This window comes from Austrofundulus limnaeus, unplaced genomic scaffold, assembly GCF_001266775.1.
Source record: "Austrofundulus limnaeus strain Quisiro unplaced genomic scaffold, Austrofundulus_limnaeus-1.0 Scaffold2, whole genome shotgun sequence".
Lineage (NCBI taxonomy): Eukaryota > Metazoa > Chordata > Actinopteri > Cyprinodontiformes > Rivulidae > Austrofundulus > Austrofundulus limnaeus.
In genome coordinates, this window is record NW_013952404.1 from 1538745 (window position 1) to 1557512 (window position 18768).

General features: G+C 36.0%; 2 protein-coding genes and 1 long non-coding RNA gene across 4 annotated transcripts in view; 2 read left to right on the forward strand and 1 right to left on the reverse strand.

Moving 5' to 3' along the window:
* The window catches only part of LOC106518669 (uncharacterized), a 3248-nt gene extending 1544 nt beyond the window's left edge, over window positions 1-1704 (forward strand). The window contains exons 2-3 of the long non-coding RNA XR_001310342.1: window positions 951-1125; window positions 1575-1704. This is a non-coding gene — a long non-coding RNA (uncharacterized LOC106518669). The remainder of the gene's footprint in view (window positions 1-950; window positions 1126-1574) is intronic.
* Window positions 1-2541, reverse strand: part of rbks (ribokinase) — a 35213-nt gene extending 32672 nt beyond the window's left edge. The window contains exons 1-2 of one of the 2 annotated variants that reach the window (XM_014010021.1): window positions 2508-2541; window positions 459-520 (exon numbers count right to left, since the gene is read on the reverse strand). In XM_014010021.1, the coding sequence (XP_013865475.1) occupies window positions 459-517 (59 nt within the window). In that variant the 5' untranslated portion in view covers window positions 518-520; window positions 2508-2541. Of the gene's footprint in view, window positions 1-458; window positions 521-583; window positions 638-2507 lie in introns of those variants that run through there. The other variant, XM_014010014.1, reaches the window with a different exon arrangement.
* A 245-nt stretch (window positions 2542-2786) lies between these two features.
* Window positions 2787-18768, forward strand: part of babam2 (BRISC and BRCA1 A complex member 2) — a 78478-nt gene continuing 62496 nt past the window's right edge. Inside the window, exons 1-4 of the mRNA XM_014010049.1 lie at window positions 2787-2878; window positions 3553-3708; window positions 4106-4182; window positions 7363-7457. Of these exons, the coding sequence (XP_013865503.1) occupies window positions 3572-3708; window positions 4106-4182; window positions 7363-7457 (309 nt within the window). The 5' untranslated portion in view covers window positions 2787-2878; window positions 3553-3571. The remainder of the gene's footprint in view (window positions 2879-3552; window positions 3709-4105; window positions 4183-7362; window positions 7458-18768) is intronic.

Consider the following 18768-nt stretch of genomic DNA (forward strand, 5'->3'; position numbering starts at 1 on the left):
GTATAAATTCATGCATTCATTCACCAATATTCACCTAAGATTTATTTCTCAACATGTGTCTAATATGTCTAATATGATGTTTCTAATTTATGAAATGGAGCTACTGTAAATATTATCAAATCAGACACTGAAATTTGAACCTATTTACTGTATTTTTTACCACAATAACTTTGTTACATCCATTCATGAAATGAACAGTATCACTGTATTCTGACAAAAATGTTTAGAAACCATGATTTGCTTTGTGAAAAAAGCATTTCCTTAAATGGGAATAAAAATGTTGCCCAACTTGTTGCTTCCTGTTGGGCCCACCTGAGGAAGCTGAGGAGTTTCCTGAGCCCCAGCTGGGCAGATTTTCTGTTTRACGTCAAATATGTTACCAATTCGTAAGAATTTTAAGGGTGGCACAAAACTTGCCGTGACCTTTTAGATTAAAAGATTTAAAAAAACTTACTCACCTCACTAAGTCAGTCATACAGGAACCGACCACCACGACATCAAAAGCCTCCTCCGTCATTATCTGACGATCAAATCACACGTTTGAAAAAATAAATTTTGAAAGCTGTAATTACATTACACTTACAGAGGAATTTAGGAAGTCTCAGCATCCATTGCTTTGTACCAGAAATCAGGTCATTAAGTGAAAGCAGCGTGGGGACATTTCAGGCAAAATATGTAAACTAGTTTTCCAAAAAGCCTTCAAACAAAAAATCAGTCGATTTATCTCCGACATTAGCATGAGCTTGACTGAAACAAGAAAGAAGATAAAAATAGAGCGTTCATCGCAGGCTGAGTTGGACAAATTCCAATCTCACCGGAGGTGGATGGGAGGAATTTCAATGCTGCGCCATGTGAACGCACCACAGCCCAGCGAAGTCTGTAATTAATTCAATCCTCTGCTTGTATTGGAGCTAATGCTAGCGTGTTAATCTTCTCAAATCTCTTCTTAGGCACTGGGAAGACTTGGAAAGCTTGGCCGCTGGCTGTAGGATGGCTCAATTCTTTCTCCCACATCTCGCAGAGTATTGTCTTCACTCTGCAGGCGTGAAAAGTCAATTGCGAAAACCCCAAATAGAAAACTGCAAGAGGATATGAGACTGCATTTTCTGACCTCACAAAGAGCAGGTAGCACCTTTTATATTTGTATTAAARGTATTCAATTTAGGTTTTACACATAATTGAATGTAAAATTTGTTTAAAAACAGTCTATGAAAACATCTATTCCCCATAAAAAATATCAACTATGCATTTGAGCAATTTATTCTTAATGCAAATCAAAGTTTTTCACTATAGTTTTTTTATTTAATCTAAAAGAGGATCCTGCTAAACTTATTTTAAAATTCTTATAAAAAGATTTTTACCATGCACACGATTTGACCCGGCACAAATGTGTAAAAATGTGTTGCATAAGTTTACATAATGACCATAAATACCAGTATAGTTTTTGAAATATTTCTTAGGTTTATGTTTTTTTTATTTAAATGTTCTTAAACTGTGTACAAAACTGTTATCTCTGAAATAAATCCCACCAGCGATGTCTGAATGATGTCTGTGTTTTTGTTTTTGTCTTACAGGATACATTGATTCTGAATCACCCCCCTCAAGAAGGCGGACTTTCCCAGCAGTGAATCAGCCGCAACAGCACCTCTTGTAGAAGCATAACTCATTAAGCTGCACACGCTGATGTAAATYTTTACTTTTTATGCCAAGGTAGATATGCTTTTTTGTACAGGTTCTAGCACATTTTYAATCCCAGGACACACATTCATTCTGTAATATTTCAAGTGAAATTAAAACCTCTCAGCACATAAATCAAAACATTGCAGCCACCCAGAATACGCATTTTTGTTTGTGTCATTGTTTTAGGTTTAAAATATTCAATAAGAAAATAAAGTGTAAAGGATGTGAGGTGCTGTGATTCAACCCAGAATGGAAAGAATGTCAAACCCTCATCCATATTTAACCTTCAGGTCATCACCTGAGTTGTAACCTTTGGATCACACAMAGTCTGCACAACACTCTGTGGCACAGGGGTGATTCTGGACATTATTAACTCCATCTGGTTCTTATAACACTTGGAAGTTGATCTTAGTGCACAACAGTGACCCAGATTAAAAAATATATCTGCAACCCTAAAGGGAATACTGRTGAATTAGAATGATTTATATTATAAATGGATTTGCAAGGGAACTGACAATCCTTTATTTGTTTACTACACACAAATAACTTTTTTTTCATGAATCAGTGCCAACTGTATTCACTGAACATACGTGAATGTCTTTTTGTGCATAGATTGCGCACTTTGATGCACTAGTTTTCATAATGTTTCGTAAATTCAAACACTATTAGTACGGGAATTCGCTTTAATATTTATTAGATTATGACTTCGGAAACAAATAGCGACGGATTATCAAATGGGGAAAACAACAGTTACAAAGGGCTAACAGCAATGTTAAATAAAGTACGTCGGCACGAACTGTTTGAGTGAAATGTTATCCAAAAWTTACCTTAAGACAGTTCTTTCACAGTGGACATCTGAAAGTGACGGTCAAAGTGCGGCGTGAAAAGTGACAGCTGCTTGACAATTTAGCTGCTGCCAGTCCGATTTATTATCAATGATCAGACAAACTCACCTTTTTTAAATATTATATTACTGTGTTATAGTTATTTAAACTAAAATAAACTTCTAAATATACGTGTAAATACATAAAACATTTAAAAAGATTAGATAATCTTAATTTCTACAACAGGCACRATTTTAGACAGCTATACCCGGGGCCAAAATCAGGACCCAAATAGCAGATACCGGAAAGTTGGACAGCATGAAGTAAACATTGGCGTTAATGCAAAGATAAACCAATTTCTCTCTCTCTTTCAGGTACTTCTACAGACAGTTAATTTTGTACTTAAATAAATAGAATGGACTAGATCATTTTTGTGTGCTTTTAACCTTAAAATGTATATAATATAGCGCGAAGAAAAGAAGCGACTTGCATTCCAGCTAACATCCGTGTTAGCCTATGGCTATGATTTGATCAACTTTCCAGCTTTGATTWTTGCACGTATTCAACGAATAATAATTTAAATGAAACGTAAATGTCACAACGTTTGTTTCCGTCTAAATATTTACATATTAAGCTAATATCTACGGTGTTGGGAGTCAGATCGCTCTATTTTTGCAGATATCCCTAATTCTTAATATGCAGATCTTGTCTACAAGTGGAAGTCTATTGCTTGTGCAAAATCATGTTCCTTGTTTCCTAACTACTTAAATGATTTTTGGCTCAGTTTGAGACTCTGGTACATGTTAGTGTTATTAGGGAAAAAAAAATAAACAAGGACAAATCTGATCAGTATATTCAGGTTGTCAGCTGACCTCACTGTCAAGTAGCTGAAACTCAGCCCTGACAAACTGAAGCAACTTTAGATCATAACTTGGCTTCCAACACCTTTATGATTTTTATGTGTGTGTGTGTGTGTTGTAAAATAGGATTTTTGTTGTAATATATGATTTGTAAAAGGTTTCAGTTAATAGTTGACGTGTTACCACAGACTCCTAAAAGTGGATACAATGAACAACATGTCACCTGAGGTTACCCTGCACCGGATCTCACCTGAGCTGCGGCCTTTGCTGTGCAGTGTGGTGAGAAACGGCCGAGTGGGACTGGACTCCACCAACTGTCTGCGTGTCACAGATCTCAAAACTGGGTGAGGCTGTCTTAAACACAACATTGTCTATCGTTCTTGCATTGTAAAAAAAAAAAAAAGGTGAAGCATATTACAAGTTAATCCTACATTAAGAGTCTTACACTTACAGTGTACATTCAGTTAGGTTAATAAGTGAAACCCCCTGACAGAACTTGACTTTATTAAATATTAAAAACAACAAAAAAAACTTTAGCTTTCCTTCTTTATTTTGACAAGAAAGGTCTGCAAATAAATAAATAAATCTTTTTAACAAGTGTCACTTTGAACAATTTTTATACTAGAGCTTCTTTACACTTGTACAATTTTTAGTTTAGCATTTATTAATCATTACCACTATGAGGTAATTTAGTGTTCTTACTGAATATCTTGTGTTGTTTTAATCATTCTTTGTGCCCAGATGCACATCTCTGACTCCAGGTCCTTGCTGTGATCGCTTCAAACTTCACATACCATATGCTGGAGAAACCCTGAAATGTAAGTTTGTTTTCTTTTACACAATGACATACAATGTAAGTGTCTAATAATTGTTCAGCTTTGCACAAATGGGTTAATTTTGTTTAGTTTTTTTTGAGGAGATATCAGCGAACACAAGTCAAGTCACAAAGTGGCAGCAGCAGGAAGTTGGGCCAGTCATGGTTCTTCGASAGCTTCAAATCAAGCGTCTTTGTTCATCTGCGTGTAGCTGTATATCCCTAAATTAAATGGCAGCAAACACAGATTTAGATGGAACAGTMTGACATCTAATCATGCTGATTGTGCAGTGTGCACGGTGTAATTCCAGTTTTAACTGTTATRTGTCTGCTCTTTTTATTCTGAAATCTGATCACAGACAAGCTTTAATTTTGCAAGTCACCAGCTGGGTTCAGATTAATTCAATAGTTGTCTAAATCAACGGGCCTAAAATGTGAAAAATAAACGTACCTGATGAATAAACGTTCTTTAATTTAGAATGTCATAAACCCAGTCATAAAAAAGTCACAGTTAATTTGTTTAAAGTGGTTTAAAGGTTGACCAAAGAGTGAGAGAACTTTTTATTGAAGCACTTTAAAGAATGAATGCAGACTATGGAAATTTTAAAGCACCCAGAATAAAAATGGTAATCTGTTTCACTTAAAAACAGCTGCATTGGAATGTTTGGTAAAACATTCCCATGCTTAGCGAGCAGTGAAATGTAAAGCAGCTGCAGGGATCTGTTAAAGTGTTATAAGTCGTAGAAGTATTGGTGAAGTATTGGTCGCAGWAGTTATGCTTAATCACTGAAACACCAGTAAATTTCCTGTTGTTTGTTCCAGTTAACTTTTACTGGAGCAGTCTTACACTTCTTAATCAAATCCCCACAACAGTWTTTCCTTTCTGAACACGTGCAATGGAGAATATCAGTTGAATCGTAAATTAATGTTAATTTCAACGTGCTCTCATTGGAATTATYGTGACTCACAGGATGCCAGGTCTTAGTGTGCACACGTCAATAAAATAGTATCTGTCTGCCATTTTACTCTGGCTACATTTGGACTCCAACCAACWTATAAATGTGAGGATAACACAAGTCAGAAATGTGACTCAGAGTGATGAAGTAGGTATTTGTGGCTGATGGGTTATTGACAAGTTCTTTAAACAAATGCCTACATAACAACAAATGCCTGCTTTAATTTAAATAAATGAAATACTTATGATAGTTAACTGAGTGAGTAAAGTTCCCACTACTTGTGTATTAAGTTTGACGCAAATGTGGCCAAGAATTTGGGAAGAAACCTGTMGCAGATTAGAGGAAGTAGGCTTTGCTTATTTTGCACAAAATGTGGCACAGGCAGAAGTGGTTGTGACCTGTGGCAGGAAGTTATGGCTAGACTTGAGGAATGTGTGTAATTGATGTATAAGTTCTTTGCAAACTTGGTCTAAATTTTGTAATTTTGCAGTTAAAAGAACATGTGTCATGGGCTGTTTGTATTAGTCAATAAACGTACATAATTATTTTTACATTATGGTTTTCTACTGTAATAAGTTTTCATTGAACCAAAAGGCTTTAGAAAAACTGTTAACCTTCAAATCTACTGACTGGTTAAAACCCATCATGAACTTTGACTCCTCCTGTAAGARGCAATAAACATGGGATTCTATTTTTCCTTTAGCTGCTTGGACCAAATTAAATAAAGCATCTGTACATCCCACTTAACCTAATATCTCATTTCTGGAAAAGGTAGAAGTTTGTTAAATCATTGGGAGCTGCAGATTTGTCTCTGTCTGCATGCAGGTCTTTCATTTATTAATTCCAGCCCCCTTCCACATTTGAGGCTGCAAAATAATGTTTTTGTACTTTACTGTTGTACCCACTATGCCCTTTATAAAATCTGAAAGAAAAAGACAAGTAAAACCTTGCGAGGACACATTGCACTAAAACTGTGCTTTTGAGGCAGGTTTCTTCTTTGTTGCCGCAGCCTTTTTGAACAAAGCAGCAAATAAAGGCTTAATTTATAACCTGTGTAATTCGATCTTAAAGATCTGTTTCTGTCTGGAGTCACTGAGGCAGGCCTTTTTTTTTTCAGGCTCTCAGTGGTTTGCATTTAAAATACATCCTCGTTTCCTCTTGTCTCTTCTCCGCTGGGAAAATACTTCCATATGTGAGTGTTTTTCCGGTTCTTGCTMGCACAACTAAAAAAGCAGATAAGAACAGCTTTGCAAGCACGCACACCGTTGTGTACCATCTTATCAGAACGCTGAACCAGCTCAGTTTTATGTCATGTCGTCTTTGACTAAGCAGCAAGGTTTTCGTTTTTTTTTTTTCTTTGTTAAACCTTTTTAGATATATTTTAGTACTAAACGTGTTAAATTTTGTTCCAAAATTTAAAAATCCACAAATTGTGATCTGATTTTAATTTAATGTGTTCGGATTCAAATCAAAATCCCAATTCTAGACAGATGCAATGTGACCGAGCTAAAAATGCACACCTGTTTGCACACAATGTTTTATCCATCAGTCCATCTCCTGCAGCTTATCTAAAGCAGGGTTCTCATGGGCAACAGCTTATGAAGACATCAGACCTCCCCTTCCCATCCACTTCCTCCAGCTCATGCATGGGAGCCTGGAAGGCAGTTTAAGGCCAGCTGGGAGATTTCTTTATAGTTCAGGAACCTCACATCATAGATTGATAAATTAAATTATTTATTATTTTTTTAATCTAAACACCTAAATCTGATTATTTATCCAAACCATTATATTTCTTAAAAATGGTTTAATATTATTTTGTGCAATACATTTTACCGGTGAAATCTGCACCTTTTTACGTGCATATTTTGTATTATTTAATTTTCTTGTAATTACCTTTTGCCCAATAATGTTTAACTGATTGGATTTATTACTAAGTTTTACATTTTGTGTTCACTGATAAGAGTAAGAACGCTGTTGCATTCAACAGTAAAGGTATTCTCATTATGAATGATCGTTAGAATTTGTGTAAGTTTTAGATATTTTTTTAGATTTTTTATTTTTCTTGACAACAGACGCTAGGGATCAAAAACCAAATAAGGAATTCAGTTTGTTGCTTTAATACGAAGAACACTGTAACCTTTTATTTATATTAAAAAATGACCTTATAGTAAYTTGATATGTTAAAAGACATAACCAAAACTTTATAAACAAGTTCTCCYTTCTTTCAGGGGATATTATCTTCAATGCACAATATCCAGAACTGCCTCCGGATTTTATTTTTGGAGAAGATGCAGAATTTCTCCCAGAACCATCAGAGCTACCAGTAAGTAAAGTCTCGATTTGTTGCACTCAAAATGAGTATTTTATTGTAACGGTTTCTTCTGAAGTATGTATGAAGGATCATTTTGTTTTTGCCTTTTTTTAACTTATTCAAGTCAGATCTTTGGAAAAACAAAATACTCATTCATACATTTTATTTTGCCTCAAGCAATGTTTTGACTTGTTGTTTATCTTAGAATTTGATCATTTCTGTGAAATTGTGATTCACAAAAAAAAAAAAAACTAGCCAGACAAACAGAACAAATGAACCATAATGGCTCTGGCATGAAAGAAAACACAGATGACTATTCTTAGATTAGCGCTCTTGTTCACATTGGATTTAGCAGGTTTTGAGGTCCATGTTAATGGATGTCTTCTAGGAAATTCACCAGAAAATTTCATAGAAATTATTAGCTGTTCATTCACTATTTCTTTTGAAATATTTTTAGCTTTCCGTGTATGACTAATACTAAGAATCCATTTCCAGTCTTTTATGTTTACACATTAATTAGAAAAAAAACAGAACAACAAACATTTTTACACCTGCATTGCAGCAAATATCATTTGTAGACAACACAAATGTTGGCATCACACAGACTTTGCTTTAACTGAACTTGGATGTTTTGGTTTTGACCTTTTGACAGTATTTCAACATTGTTATGATTCTCTGAGTGTTGATGGGTTCTGTGGATTTTTGCAGTTTATTTGAAGCTAATGATCTTAATGCATTTATAACATTCCAGTCAGTTTCCTGATGTCATTCAGGTTTTAATAATGGTATTTCACTGAACCTAATGTACATTTTATTTATTTATTTATTTTTTACAAATTCTGACCTGTAGTTTACTATTCAGTAACATGATTTAGTGGTTGTGGAGACCCTTCTCCCCACCGCCTTTTAATTAAAAAAAGTTTTGAAATCGTGTTGTTTCATATTCAAATCTTCCATGAAATCTGAATCTAAAGTCGAGTTTCAATAAAAGACCTGTGAGTTTTCCAGTACATCACTGCACAGATGTTCACAGTACTCTGGTACAGGTCTTGACAGTTTTGGAGAGGTTAGCATGGCGGCAATAATAAGATTTTTCATGGTTGTGATCTCCTCGTAAAAAGTGGAAGTACAGTTCAGGGTGATGTTAATACGTGGGATGTGCACTTGTGTACACATTAATTGTGCACGGCAGCTTCATAGCAAAGATTGTTGTTACAGTTGGAATTATTTTTTTTGATTTCGTAAGTGTTGCTGTTTAATATTACTGTGACAATATCAGTTGTCCAACATTTTCCTCACTCGTCACTTTATTTTCTGTCATCACTTCTATCTGAACCAGAAGTGGGCATCAAGACCGGTGAGAGTCTGTTGGATTGACCCAAAATGTTTTTAGCATGCAGAACACGAATGCGTGGTGCTTGAAATGTGATGGTCTATGAACAGTACAAGCTGTCCTTTGCGATATTGGTATTGTGATGAGGGTACAATTTCAATATACTGAGCATATTTTTTCCTCATCGTTTTACAAATTCCTTTTTTTCCCACACCGATAGTAAATTTGACATCAATTAAAATACTGAGGATGGAATTTATCAGAGTTTTTTTTGCAGATTTATTGTCTTCATAGTTTCTGCTTTATTAAAGTAATAATGTCAGTGGTCACATTTGATTTTGAAGGACTGTGGACTGTAACAGAGTTTCTGAGGAAGCTTCCCTGTCTGGTGCTGTTATTACAGAGTCTTCATGTTTCCTTTGACATAAGTGATCTTTGAAAAATTTGTAGTTTCATGAGAGTTGTTTGTGAAATGAATGTATTCTCCCTGTCTATTGGTAACTTCAGTTTTTTAGTTTAATAGTTTAAAAACGTCAGACTCCTTTAAGCTCATGCAGCTTTACAGGGTCATGAGTAGATGTTCCTCAGGTGACTGAACAGGTAATCCAGTTATAGGTTTGCAGTTCAGCCATATATCTGCATTAACATTGATATCGGCCGATTTTGGTCTTTTTTTTTAGAATATTGTATCGGTCCGATAAGTAAAACTGGGCCAATGTTAATGTCCAGTATTGATTTCCAACTTTTTAGCTTTGTGTTTCTGTTTTAGGAGGGGAAATAGTTGGTTGAGTGGTATCTGTTTTATCATGATAGTGTTAGTGATGCTGCGTAGCCAGGAATAACTGAAGAGCCATGTGGTCTGGTCACTTTTTTTACGGTATCGAAAAAAGACACAAGTATTTGTGTGTATATGTACTGTATATAAATAGTCTGTGTGTTTGTGTAATATCATAAATATTGGTTATCTGTCGTAACCAATAATAATATTGGTACATCCCTAGCATCCATATATTTAAATGTTGTTGGACAATCTGAAACCTTAAAGTTACGTTCAGTCTTCCTTTTAGTGCAGTGTCTTAAAACCCTAGAACATTTTGACAACTAATGCAAACTTATAAAAATTTTTAAAGACCTCTATGTTGAAGATGGAATATAAAAAAGTCAACCAGAAGCCTCTTTTAGCTGTGTACTGTAATGCTAACAAATTTATCAAATATATAACTTTTATTAGTAATTTTGACATAAAAAAAACAAGTTGGCATAAGTTGTCTAAAAGGTTATAGTGTGACAGGGCCTTTATACAGAAAAAAATATATAACAGCTTACTGTGGAAAATATGATTTAAAATCTTTCAGTTACATAAATGCATAAAGCTTGCTGTGAAATATACACATCCTTTTTTTAATTTAACTTCAGAAGGCAAAATCTGCCTTTTTGGTAGCCCACTTCCAAGTAGTGTTTATTTATCTTGTCTACTTTACCAGTAAACTTCTCCGCTTCTCCAAACTGTGTCATGCTGGTGGTTGTTGCAGGAAAAACAATAACTAGTCCTAAGTTGTTCACACAAACCTGCTTTAAATATGCAGAGAAAACTCAAACATTTCCATTTAAAGAAATAAACATGGTGGGATCTGTAATTCCATTATATGCTTTATGACATTTTTTTAACAAACTGCTGAACATGAAAGATAATTAAATTATGAAAAGTATGTTGGGTTTTGAGACTTGGGAGGAAGTATAAAGACTTTTGTTTACTTTGGAGGCTAGTAGCACATCGCTATTTTTGAAGCAGACTGACTTGGTGAAGCTAAAATCCCCTGCTTGTGTCAGAGTCTAGGAGAAGAGAGGGCAGAATTGCTCATCGTCTCGTCAATCCAGCTGTGCACATAAGGGGAAGTACCTCTGCTCGGCTAGTGCTTGGCAGCCCATCACTTGTTTATTTTCTCACTTATGCTCTTGTTGTGTTTTCACACTTATGGCTTTCATAATCTGCCTTTGCCTGCCTTTCTGTCTGAAATCCTCCTCTCCCACTCCCTCCCTCCTTTTTTCCTGTGCATTTTCAGTAAAGACGGCCCCCTTTTGCTAATAAAAACCTCCAGATTCCAAGCAGTTCCTTAAATTTTCCCCTCATATCTCTTGGGAATTTTTGGACAGCAGACTCCAGAATACCTCCAGCTATTTGCAAAAAAACTGTTTCAGACTTATCTGACATTTAAGCATTCAAATAAATGATTTTATTCTTATAATTTAATGAGAATAATCTTCCTGTTGATGAGTGAAACTGTCCACTGTCCCCCCAACTCCTASAACACTAATCTGCAAGGAGAACTCACAGGCAGTGTGTTTGTGGCTTCTGTTGTCCAGCGAAGGTAAACATTAGGCTAATTTTAGGTCCTCTGTCAGTGGCTGGTGGAATTCTTGATGTCTCAGCAACACATTGCTCCTGTTTACATCCAGCCAAGGGTATCATTAGCTTCTCTGTTTAGGCTTGTGTTTTTCTCTGCTGTCACCAGGACTCGAGATGGTTTGTTATCCTGGGTTCTGTTTAGACAGAGAAATGTATTCAAAGAGAAAATCCGAATAAAACACATGAAATACAATGACAGTTATTATAGTACAGTTGTTTGAAACGACAAAGTCTTGATCATTCTTTTTGCAAAAATGTGTCACCTTCTAGCAAATTAAACCTCCAACAGAATCAGGGTTTGAGTGTTCCTGTTTAAACACTGGTAAAAGTCTCATGTTTGGGATAACTTTCCAAAGCATTACAGTTRGTTACTTTTAAATGATTTCATTGCATCTGATGAACATTTGTAGTTGATTTTTGTAAAGAAATCGATAACAACTAAATGTTAAATGAGACTTTAATGTTTGATTTGAAACAGCATTAGCAAAAAAGATGCTATGGCGAGAAAATCTGACATATCTGAATATCTTGCTTTTATTTTGTATTTTTTTCCTGATTTATTTTTTTAAGCCCCTTGGTTTTGTTCTTATCTTCTCTAGCATTTTTTTTCCAAAATTTCGGGTTGTGAAACAGGACAGAAGAAAGTCAAGTAATGAGTTGTTGTTGTGTATTTATTATTCAACAAGTTGCATAGCTTCTTGAGATAAACACAATTTGTTTGTTAGAGTGTGGACGTGCATTTTCAATACATGTTCTTCATAATGAGCATCAGATATTGATACATTTTGCACAGTTTAATCTCATCAAGTATTCTCTCTAACTTGCTGAGCATATACAGGTGCTGGTCATAAAATTAGAATATCATGAAAAAGTAGATTTATTTCAGTAATTCCATTTAAAAAGTGAAACTTGTATATTATATTCATACATTACATACAAACTCATATATTTCAAATGTTTATTTCGTTTAATTTTGATGATTACAAATGGCAACAAATGAAAATCTCAAATTCAGCATATCAGAAAATTAGAATATTACTGAAGACCAATAAAAACAAAGGATTTATAGAAATGTTGGCCAACTGAAAAGTATGAACATGAAAAGTATGAGCATGTACAGCACTCAGTATTTAGTTGGGGCTCCTTTGGCCTGTATTACTGCAGCAATGCGGCGTGGCATGGAGTCGATCAGTCTGTGGCACTGCTCAGGTGTTATGATAGCCCAGGTTGCTCTAATAGTGGCTTTTAGCTCTTCTGAATTGTTGGGTCTGGTGTATTGCATCTTRTTCTTCACAATACCCCATAGATTTTCTATGMGGTTAAGGTCAGGAGAGTTTGCTGGCCAATTAAGAACAGGGATACCATGGTCCTTCAACCAGGTACTGGTAGCTTTGGCACTGTGTGCAGGTGCCAAGTCCTGTTGGAAAAGGAAATCTGCATCTCCAAAAAGTTGGTCAGCAGCAGGAAGCATGAAGTGCTCTAAAACTTCCTGGTATGTGGCTGCGTTGACCCTGGACCTCAGAAAACACAATGGACCAACACCAGCAGATGACATGGCACCCCAAACCATCACTGACTGTGGAAACTTTACACTGGACTTCAAGCAACGTGGATGAAGTGCCTCTCTTCTTTTCCTCCAGACTCTGGGACCTTGATTTCCAAAGGAAATGCAAAATTTACTTTCATCAGAGAACATGACTTTGGACCACTCACCAGCAGTCCGGTCCTGTTTCTCTGTAGCCCAGGCAAGACGCTTCTGACGCTGTCTGTGGTTCAAGAGTGGCTTGACACAAGGAATGCGACAGCAGAAACCTATGTCTTTCATATGTCTGTGTGTGGTGGTTCTTGAAGCACTCACTCCAGCTGCAGTCCACTCTTTGTGAATCTCCCCCACATTTTTGAATGGGTTTTGTTTCACAATCCTCTCCAGGGTGCGGTTATCTCTCTTGCTTGTACATTTTTTTCGACCACATCTTTTCCTTCCCTTCGCCTCTCTATTAATGTGCTTGGACACAGAGCTCTGTGAACAGCCAGCCTCTTTAGCGATGACCTTTTGTGTCTTGCCCTCCTTGTGCAAGGTGTCGATGGTCGTCTTTTGGACAACTGTCAAGTCAGCAGTCTTCCCCATGATTGTGTAGCCTATAGAACTAGACTGAAAGACCATTTAAAGGCCTTTGCAGGTGGTTTGAGTTAATTAGCTGATTAGAGTGTGGTACCAGGTGCCATCCATTTTGAACCTTTTCACAAGATTCTAATTTTCTGATATGCTGAATTTGAGATTTTCATTTGTTGTCATTTGTAATCATCAAAATTAAACGAAATAAACATTTGAAATATATGAGTTTGTATGTAATGTATGAATATAATATACAAGTTTCACTTTTTAAATGGAATTACTGAAATAAATCTACTTTTTCATGATATTCTAATTTTATGACCAGCACCTGTACAGAAGCTGGTTAAGGGCCTCAGGGAAGACCCATAATTCATTGGAAACTGTGTATCCTCTCTGGCCTGGGAACGCCTCAGGGTCCCCCAGGAGGGTGAACAAGATGTCTGGGTTTCGTTTCTGGACCTGTTGCCTCTGTGACCCAATTACTGATAAGTGGTAGAAGATGGAGATTTGTCAGCATTTTCAGTTTGGATGAAATCCAATCTGTAAAGCTTCACAGTGCAAACTGCACTAACTGATGTTTATGATGAAATGAAATTAATGAAAACTCTGTAAAGAGCATCATTAAAAAAAGAATCCTGGAAAAAATGTTAGTAATGTAATGAAAATTAGATATGAGTAGTTTTCTTTTATTTTTCTCTAAAGAATAAATACGAATGGAAGTTCTGCAATGAAACTTTCATCAACTTGCCACAATCAAAAAGCATACAAAAACCTCCCCTAATCTCTGATTATTGAGAAAAGACCTTTCAACATTAAAACTTCAATGCACAAAGGGATAAAAGAGACCTAAATACACCATAGTTGGATGATGACAGGCCACATGTCCCACAAAATCGTTTTTTACTGCAGAACAGTCCATGAGCCATGGAACATGAGAGTTTTCTGCAGATTTATTGAGGTTCTTTCTGTCTCATTGTTGCTACAGTGGAGAGGTTAACTGAAAGCAGCAGTTGAAAGCTAAATAGCATCCAGACTGTGGCTAATTGGCCACCGGGACTGCCCACCTCAGAGCTTTTTTTAAAATTCATTGTTATAGTCTTATTTATAGCAGGTCACTTGTGTAGGCCTTCACAAACTGGATGTCTGTAATTATCTGTTACTGCTGGTAAAAGTTATCCGCTAGTCTAAAGGGCTATTTTGTTTCTGTTAACATTAGGTTTAGGAATGTACTATCATAACATCCAGCATGTCTAGTTTATGAAGCACAAGTTGTTGTTTTTCCAACAAAAATCTTAAATGTATTTGCCAGAACTAGGACAAAATTGAGCCTATTCCAAGTGCTATGTTTTGCCAATATCATGACAATGAATTCTTTGTGCTTCTCTAGTGGAAATAGGTTTTCTAGTAATTACCTTTTTTGGCTTACTAACCTCAATATTTACCTCGGACCAGATGCAACTGATTCATCCAACATAAGCATTGCATAAACATTTTCAAACACATTTTTTGTTTAGTATCTTAGTTAAAAATATAAGACCCAAGTCAGTAATTTGGAGGAAAAGCTGAAGGGTGTTGTGCTATGGATATCTGTAGATCTGACAATCTGGTAATCTGGTAAACTGGCWTTTAACAAATCCATAAAGTAAATATACTTAAATATATCTTGTTTTATAGAGAATGAAAAGTAAACAGGTTATAGTGAAGGGTTTTAAGTTATCAAGAAAACACCAGGTTTTATTGGTTTGAATAAAACAATGATACCAGGAAATAAGTTGTGGTGAGGATCGTGCACTGAAGAGGAAAAAAAAAAAGAAAATATTATTACATGATTGACAGCTCACTTCAGTTCAACCAGTAAGTCAAGCCAAAATGTTTAGTGAAGAGAAGTGAATTAACCAAATTTGATGACAGGAATAAATCCATGTGGGTTTGCCCTCATGCTGCAAGGAAAAATAACCAGAAAGAGAGGAAGAAATGACAAAGACAGACAGGAAGGGAGGCAAGGTGGACAGCAGAACTACTTTTAGTGTTTTACTCACATAATGTTGCATCACACCCTTGTTTTCAGTAAGTGACGTCAGGTTGAATGTAATGTTTTGTACTCACAGTTGCATAGAATTTCAACCATCCAAACAATTCTGATTGTGTGTCTGATATAGAWGTTGTTTGTTCTTTGAACATGCTGCAGCATGTGTTAGTCTGATATGTAGGCTTTTATGGGGGGCAGAGGGTGGTTGGACCAGTTTGCGATTGTTGTGCACTGTTCTTTAAGGATGAATTTTCTCCCACTCGTCCTCTTTTGTAACTTTTTGCACWTCCTTACCTTACACAACCACATGGTCCATGAGTTATTGGGGATGCGATATAAGAAGCACGAGAACATATACAAATTTGAAAGGACATTTCAGGTCCCATTAGCGTTTTACCCAGTATGCAAATCAGATCAATACATAATTTCGTAAAAGTATTTATGTAAACATTAGTATGGGGCATCCAATAGAGCAATCAAAATATGTTTGTTTTTTTGTCATCCATCAAAAAATGTTCAAAGAAATGTTTCTAAGGTTCATCTTTCTCCAGTAATCAGCTGTTGTGTTTGAATGCATGTAAGACATTGAAGGCAAAACAGCCATTAAATACACTGCATTTCTCAACACAAATACACCCTTTTATCTTGTACCAAGAGTTAAATGTGCAGCACACAAGAGCAGCTATTTCTAATTGCATGTCTCTTTTTTACTCACCAGTTCTACCATTTGTCTGCCCCTCTGTCCCCTCTCTTTGCGTGTAATGTGTCATTTCTCTGGTCTAGACTTGCCCTGTGAAGCATGTAGGCAGTTACCAGTTTGGGAGTTTCCCAGTTTTTCTGCACTTTTCTCAGTTTGTGTGTGCCTGAGTCTCTAGAGGAACCTTAACAACCTCTCTACACAAGATTTCAACATGTTTCCACTCATCCATCCTGCCGTATTTCTGATGCAAGGAACAAGAGACACAATGTCATTTCAAGAGATTGTTCTTCTAGAGCTGTTGTGGCTCTGAGACTTCTAAACCATATTTAGTTGAAGCATTTTTAAAGGGGCAATATTGTGTGTTTCTCAGGCATATATTTAAATTCTATACCATAGTAAAGTAACTATGTCACCTTCAGTTGTTATTAAAATGTTGTTTATATGTTTAAATAGAAACTAAACTTGACTTCTCATCATTTCTGTTTCTAAACGCCTTGAAATTGGCCTCTGTCTCTTTAAGAACCTCCTTCCGCTTCTGTGCCGCCCATTTCAGCACGGGGCCGGGTGGGTGTGTGTGCTCTGTGATGAGGAAGCTCAGCTTGGAGACGCAGCCCAAAACTAAACTAATAAATCTAAAAGAAACAGATCTAACATCCTGACCAGTTCTTGGACGTCATATGGATGTCAAATATTGAGTTATTAAAATAAATCATACTACCTCAAACACATATTTGGGTATAATCATATTTGTTATTTCATATAAATCTTTATTAAAATAAAACAGCTTTTAAATAATTAACTCTTTTATTCATTTGTTTATAAATAAATCTTTACTGAAAACATTCAGTTAAAGTAATCAGTAAATTGTCTAGTCTCAAATAGTCATATGGAATCATTTTTAAACGTTTGTTTATCTGATTTTCATACACAGTTAAGACRTTTGACAGAAAATGTTCATTTTGGACAATAAGACATCGTGATGTAGCTTTCAGGACAACTCCCACTATAGACAAGAAGAATTTTAATAGTTCTGTAAGAAAAGGAAACACTCCCGGCTTCACGTTACCCCTGGTAATGCTGAATGCCAAACATTGGTGAGTGCTTCCTATCTGCAGCTCCGGCTCGTCCCCTGTTACTGCTCTAACAAAGGGCCTCAGATGGCCCATAAAGCAAGATTATGTCCATGTAGGCATAGTGTACCAACTGTTGCTGCTGCTTCCTTCCTGCTTTAGGGAATAATACATTCCAGCTTTTATTAGAGTTTATTATTGGAAGCACTCTCTGACAGGTCTGGGAATGCTTTTAATGGGCCCTGTATTGTTTTCCACAAGAGATAGCTAATGGAAGAGGGGTCCTGTATTTCTGAAACACCAACTGATGGACAGGAGGGAAAAAAAGGAGGACACAAGTGTCAAGAAAATGATGGGACTCTCCTGTCATCCCTTACAGTGGATTGATCTCGGGCTGAAGAGGTGTCAGAACCTGAGCAAAAGTAGTCAGAAAAGTGCTATTTCTGTCATCAAGTTGTGCAGCGTTGGACACAAGCCGCACAGATCACAGTGGAAAATGCTGGGCTAAGAATGCCAAGTGTCTTAAACACATGACAAGAGCAATTTAGCATGATCTTACACTTGGCAGTCTCTGGGGGCGAAACAGGGTGTGAGCCCACACTTGAATTAGAGACTAACAGAGATTAATTTAATACTTGGGAGTTTTTAATGCCTTGCACTTTCAAGTATACAGCGAATTATTGGATCAGGTTGCCAGCATCTATAAAAATCACATTTAAGACGTAAAAACAAATATCTTCTCTTGGCCTATATAATTATCTTGCAATTTCAGACGCCACTCTCTCTCTCTCTCTCATTGGCCTAAGATAAATATTGGATCAAAAATGATACAGACGGATGGCAAAGGAAGACATAATTCTGTCAACTTCAGTCTATTCAGTGTGAAGATGCCCAAATTAGGTGTACGGTTTGTTCTTAACAGCAAAGGCTTTTTTTCCTTTTTTTATTAAGATTTTTGTTAAATATATATGAACCCCTTAAAACTGCATTGTATTCTTATAATCATGGTTGTACACTCACTTTTAATTTTAATGTTTTAATGTTTTATGTTTCAGAACAAAACTAAAATTATTTAATCTGTACCAGATATAGAAGATGAGATAAAAACTTTAGATGAGCAACAACACAACATAACACAATGTCATTATTTTATGTGTGGGGGACAAAAAACAATCCACAATCACTATTTTGGTTTTMGTTTTTGTTCTTTTTAAATAAGAAGTATCAACTGTGCAGATCAAATGTGTCTAGTATCTGATCAGTATCAAATTTAAGGACCTCTGTAAATGTAGAAATTTGTCATTTTGCTGCTTTAAAGCATGCATGTATGAGTTGCCTTGATTTAAAGAAGGAAAAAACATCAGCAAAGGTTTTAGAAAAGCAACTGTTGCTGTTCYTTTGTCTAGGAAGCATGGCCAAAAAGGGGTCTTGCAACAGAACAATGATCCTGATGAAATTTACAGCAGAYTGGCTGAATTAAAAGAAATGAATCAAGGTGTAGCAAAAGCCCAGTTAATGTGCAGACTTCAACCTGGTTGAAATGCTAAAAGACCRTAAAAGACACTAAAGGAGCAGTACAGAATAGGGCTGTGTATTGGCAAGAATTTGGCGATACGATACATATCATGACAGAGGGGTCACGATACGATATATCCCGATATATCCCGA